The 6,000-nt window shown below is 34.6% G+C and overlaps 2 protein-coding genes across 28 annotated transcripts in view; one reads left to right on the forward strand and one right to left on the reverse strand.

Annotated features, from left to right (window-relative positions):
- Positions 1 to 3,867, reverse strand: part of LOC129801417 (potassium channel subfamily T member 2) — a 218,039-nt gene extending 214,172 nt beyond the window's left edge. For all 27 annotated transcript variants that reach the window (XM_055846429.1, XM_055846427.1, XM_055846432.1 and 24 more), the window contains exon 1: positions 3,356 to 3,867. In XM_055846429.1, coding sequence (XP_055702404.1) covers positions 3,356 to 3,474 — 119 coding nt within the window. In that variant the 5' untranslated portion in view covers positions 3,475 to 3,867. The remainder of the gene's footprint in view (positions 1 to 3,355) is intronic.
- Positions 3,868 to 4,053: 186 nt separating this feature from the next.
- Positions 4,054 to 6,000, forward strand: LOC129801428 (uncharacterized). The gene is made up of 2 exons (XM_055846448.1): positions 4,054 to 4,459; positions 5,642 to 6,000. The coding sequence occupies exons 1-2, from the start codon at positions 4,313 to 4,315 to the stop codon at positions 5,864 to 5,866; spliced, it is 372 nt and encodes a 123-aa protein (XP_055702423.1). The 5' UTR covers positions 4,054 to 4,312; the 3' UTR covers positions 5,867 to 6,000.

Here is a 6,000-nt window from a genome sequence, read left to right on the forward strand (position 1 = left end):
ACGGAGCATTACAGGGTTTGTTGAAAGCTCGAAATCGTGAATTTAATGATATACACTAAAAATTGCTAACATTTTTATTTTGCCATTAATAAAGTTACATAGAGAGGTGTAAAACAAAAGAAGAAACTTGTTTAAAGGTTCTATCCTCCCCAAAAGTTCTTTTCTGTTTTGTCAATTCTTTTTATATGTACTTTTTCCCGGCAAATATAAACCGATCCACAGATCACTTCAAAAATTTTCTAAAAACGCGAAACACTCAGTAAATATTGATTGAACTCAAATTTCAGTATATGTGTCATAGATGAAATTCAATGTCTTTAATAAAAAAAAGATCTATGCTCTTTAACTTTTGATCTATATAAAACAAAAATTTATTTAAAAAGAATGGAAAAACATCTCAGATTTATAAGATGCTCGAACTCGCGAATTAGATCTTATATCGATAAAACTACGCATCATGTAATAGATCAAGATTAAGATAAAGTTTTCAATTAATATGCGGTATAATAGAATGTAGCTATAATTTTATTCTGAAATTGTTAAAAAAGTTTTGTAGCGATAATGAATTTATTACATCCATTGAAGTATAGTACGTGCAGGTGAGTTTGACACCCCCTGTTCGTAAGCTTTTCTTTATTTCTAGAACTTAAGGAAATCTTTACTTTACCGATCCGATCTACCACGTCTGATCGGTAAAGACCATCCTTAATTTCTAGAAATAAAGAAAAGCTTACGAACAGGGGATGTCAAAATGATCCGCACTTACGGTACCACATTATATTATATAAAAAATTCATTTTGATACGCACTTTCGAGAAACCCACAAAACATAGTTTAGGATAAGAAGTGAGCTGAGGGAAAAATTAAGGTCATGGTAATGGTTATTTAGTCCACTTACATTGGTGAAAATGAACGGATCACCGCGCGAGGATCCTTTGGAAATGTCCCTGTTTTGACACTTATTTAACTCCGGAACAAACGATTAAAAACAATGGAAATGTCACCTTTGGTCTTTGTTCCGATGAGAGAATTATGATATGACTAATAGTTAGCGTACATACAAAATTTCAAGAGACACTGGTGATTCATTCAAATATGATTCAATTTGATCCTCTCATTTTTACCAGTGTATGTAGGATCCATCGTAGGACCAAATCGCTATCTCCAACCATTTAGCCTTCAGACATATCAGGCATATCAGACGCATAGATGCACGACAAAATGAGATGGACCGAGTAGCATCATTTCTCAGAAATGGTCTTAAACATTTGTAAAAATAAAAGGATCAAACTGAGTCATATTCGATCCTTCTCGTCATTTTAAATAAGTGTCAAAAAATCAACACTTTCAAGGATCTCCGGTGACCTTTTTCGACTCGGTTTTATCAGGGGCCTCTCGACATTTCGTTTTTCCATACGTTTTTGCATAGAGGCCCTGAAGACTATAGGCAAGTTCTTTCCTAAAGAGAATTAACTTATCAGTCTGATATATTTCGAAATCGTGTATTAAAATCCATCTAAAAATACATATTTCATAATGTTCGCCAAAATTATACAAGAACTATGAGCAAATTTGTTTGAGTCGCGGTGCAATAGATGCAAAATTTTTACAAGGAAAAGTGAAAAATAGCTTCACTTTTTATTAGGCTTGATAGGCCCCTGGTTTTATAAACTTTAATTTAAAATACTTGATTTTGAAAAGATTATCACCGTAATTTACAGAAATGCATTTTTTTTCTAAGAATCAAGTGCATTTAGGGGAAGTGGAGCACCTTTGAATTATGACAACTTTGAAATTGGACTTTTTTTGTTTTATTTTTAAATAGAATAGGGCCTTATCACAATGTAATCTTCCTTCATAATTGATTTATGGAGCTAAATTACATCTTAATAAAGCCCCAGTTTCATTTATTAATATGAGAAAAAAGCCCAATTTCAAAGCTGCCCCAATTCAAAGGTGCCCCACTTCCCTCTATGTCACTAATTTGACTGTATCGCAAAGCTGGAATGTTTTACGACCTATTTTGAAAAATAATTCTTAACATTTTGCACACTATTCTAGCTTTTCTATAAAGTTGTCGACAAGATACCAAAACATATTATAGGAATATTATTTTACTGGAAATCATATATATGTAGGGGAGACCGGGGTAGAACTAGCCATCACATGAAATTTTTCATTGCGTATAATTTGTACAAAAAATGTTTGTATGAGGCTGATAAATATTTCAATGAATAGGAAAGGAAGTAGATATTTAGAATAAAGAGTGATTTCCTCAATATTCCTTCGCAGACGAACTATAAGATATCACTATTTAATAGTATAATTGGTTAATTCTGCCCCGGTTTCCCCTATATGTCGTCGGTTGAATCAAGAACTGTGCTGACTGCATTTGCTTCGTGCCTGAATGCATTGCAAACACCACCCAACGATTCGCCGTTTACAACGAATGCAGACACAAAGCAAATGAAGATAGTACAGTTGCTGATCCAACCGATAATATATAATTTTAATAATATATATTTAAATTAATAGTTTTACAGAGGCGTGGCCTAGAGTTCATAGTCAAAGTAGTTCAGCATTTTCTTATATTAGTTTTGTCCACTAATATTTTGGGGGCACTCAATGGGTCAAGTAGTCGAACACTCGCTCTATGATGCAAGTGTCCCGGGTTCGAATCCGCTTTAGGTCACCAGGAATTTTTCTGGCGTTATAGGTTTTCGGATTGCATCCAGTGAGCTTCACTGCACTTGGTTCCACGGGCATGGGGCTGACAACCTCATCCCGTACAAGAAAATAATAATAATGCATGTCTAGAAATCTTCTTGTGGGACGGCCTAGTTCCTTCATGGAATATTGTGCCAGCATTATTATTATTATTATTAGTTTTGTCCATTACTAAAAATATTGGAATATTTTGTACAAAAGATCACGATCACGATCAGCACTGAAAATTTGCAAAATACAGTATGACTCCAGTAGTGTAATTTCTAAAATTTAGGTAATTTTGGAAGTGTAATACAAAATCCGCTTATCTATGTATCTACTGGACTTTTTAAACTTTAACAGTCAATGTAAATTATTTTTAATAAATTTCGCAATATTATATAAAGGCTTTGAAGGGTCAAAAGAGAAGTTTTGTTCGTCTAACAGTCATTTACTAATTGTAATTTTTTATATGATCATTCAAATCATCATGATCATTCATTCAGACTCCGAATTGCAATTTTGTTTGACCTTTATCTAAAAGACAGTATCCCACAAAAATAATTGACCTAATGGTTTCTTTCGATGCAATATTTTTGGATTCAGTCTGTAAAAATCTTTAAAATGTTTAGCACAGAAGATCACTCACCTTTCGCCATCGTCATTGAATGCAAAATCACCTAAAAGAAGATCCCGGAAGCGATAGCGATGTGTCGTCGGCTGTATTCGCGGCACACCGTCCTGCACATCTATCAGGCCCTCTTCCATTGCCTGGACGCTCGTGTCTGCGCCATGTGTCCACCGGTAGCCGGCGGCCGCGGCTCTCCGCGGCCGCGGCGACCTGATGCGCGACCACACTTTGCTTTCCTCACGGTTTCCCCTCTCTTGGAGTCATCCTCCAACACCTCTTCACACTTATCACTCGGATTCTGGCGGGTATTTTGCCAGGAAACTACGAGGGGCGAAAAAAATTTAACACAGTCCTCGTGTTGTCCAGCTGAGTGTATAAAAGTAACTGAATGTGATTGTTCGTGTGTCCGTTATCAAATCAGGTTATTTATAGTGGCACATCGATTAATTCACTCTCTCTCCCTTCCAATTGAAAACTGACCAAATGCCATCCCTCTTTGGGACACCTCTGACCACTCTAGCCACAGTCCTGTACGAGAATATGCCGGTTCTTCCACAATGAAGAACCACGAGGTGGTTGCTGAGGACACAGTCCTGTGCAAAAAAGTTCACACGTAATCCCACGCGACTCGCTATTCGATTCATTGATCAGCAAAGAGGAACAAACCCCATGGATCTGCCGACAGTGACTGACTCACTGAAACTGAATCCACGCAGACAATAAAAGCTCCATCATCCTCATCAGTTTTCAAAACCCTCGCGCGCAACATTCTCCCCAGAGTGTTGCGATGAACCCACACACGAACCATCTGGTGTTCCGAAGAAGAGACTCTGCAGAGCTTTTTAGGGAGAGTCACGACTCAATTGCACGAAGCTTTTATTTCGTCAGACACTGAACAAAAAACACCTCCCTGATTACTATAAAAGCCGCCGAATTCTCATATTGACTTCAGTGATTAAATAGCGATCTTTCAGAATGAAATATCTGGTAATTGTATTCGTGCTCATCGCATTGTCGGTGGCTGATAACTTTGAGGAGTGCGCCAAAGAAACAGAAATCTCTGCGGAGGAAATTACACGCTTCAAGAACGACGATCTTACGAGTAATGATCCAAAAGCCCATGTGAGTTCTAAACTTTTTAATACTTTTTTATATTAACAAATATATATATACAAAGAAATTTAGGATTCTTAACGTTCTTGACGCATTGCCTTCATCTGTGCTTGGAAAATAAAAGTATATATAATTCATGAATTACTGGTCATGAAGCTTCAACTTTAAGTAGATTCTTAATAAACTTATTTATTGGTTTGTGTATCCTTAAATTTATTTTTCAAACATTTTTATTAAATACAGTAATGAAATTCCATATGTTCAATCTTTTACTATTATAAGGCCATACAATACAAGATAAAATCTGTACAACAAATATAAAAATATTCTTGTAGGCTTTTTTTTAAAGCTTTCCGTATCTAACTTGCTCGAACTTTCAGAAAATATACAACTTTGTCAAGTATATTGTAAATAATACAAGCTTCGGAGCTTCAGACAAGGCTTAGCCAAATGGCTTAACTTCTTTAACTGATGATTGGTAAAGGTGTTTGGAAAAATTTTGATTTCGGATTAAACATTGCGAGCAAATGATCCATAAGATTTTCTAAAACCAAAAAAAATATTGCTATTTAGGAATTTGTAACTCTCGGAAACTGGGCTAAACCTCTAGTCTGAAGACTACTTAAAAATAAAGCAATTTGCTAGAATAAGTAAAAAGAAAAACTATTCAAGAGAATCTGCGCTATTAAATCCATATTTTTGTTTAATTTCGTGTAATAAATAATTCTTACTTTAAGAATATTAACTTTATTCCACATACTAATACAAAATTACCAAAAAACATACATAAAAGAAAAAATTCATGGCGAATCTAAGAATATTTATTATACATAGGCAAAAAAACTGATCTTTAAACTCACTTTCAGCTCGTAAATTATTTGCTTTTGAAGATTCTTTAAAAACAAATCAAATATCAGTCACGGTAAAGAGAGTTTTTTTTCTTCATTAATCAACATAACATATTTCATAATCCACTCACATAACAATGGTTTTTTTTTACCATGTCAAGTTCTGGCAGAATAGAGATTTTTTCTTAAGAAAAACATACGTAATAACTTCTTTATCTTTTGTGCAAAAAATCCTCTTGAACTTGAAAACTAATCGATGATACACTAAATGAAAACTTTCATCTGAGAAAACATTTAAAGTTTTTTTTTTAATAAATGAAATTTAATGTTTGTTTCTGGACAGTGTTTCGTGAAATGTCTATTCCGAAAGAAGGAGTTCTTTGACGATGAAGGCCTTCCTCAACCACCTAAAATTGGTAGATATTTAGCAGAGAAGAATCCTGGAAAGAACATAAAGGAGATTATGGCTGACTGTCTGCAAATGATATCAGAGGATGGAGAAGTAGCATGTGAGACAACTTACTTACGATACAAATGTGCTTTTGGTAAAGGACTCCTGATTATCTGATAAGTTAAATTGCAGAAAATACCATGGATCAAAGTTCTTTGAATTGACTAATAATGTGCCTTAATGTTTTTGTTGTAATTTAACAGATGTAAAAAATTGTTGTTGGTGAAAATGAATAAAGCAGTCTTGCAAGT

Source organism: Phlebotomus papatasi, chromosome 2 (genome assembly GCF_024763615.1).
Source record: "Phlebotomus papatasi isolate M1 chromosome 2, Ppap_2.1, whole genome shotgun sequence".
NCBI classification, from domain to species: Eukaryota; Metazoa; Arthropoda; class Insecta; order Diptera; family Psychodidae; genus Phlebotomus; species Phlebotomus papatasi.

Coding starts and splice junctions, on each gene's coding strand:
- LOC129801428 (XM_055846448.1), top strand. CDS start 4,313: ATGAAATATCTGGTAATTGTATTCGTGCTCATCGCATTGTCGGTGGCT. Junction 4,460..5,641: donor GTAATGATCCAAAAGCCCAT/GTGAGTTCTAAA, acceptor GTTTCTGGACAG/TGTTTCGTGAAATGTCTATT.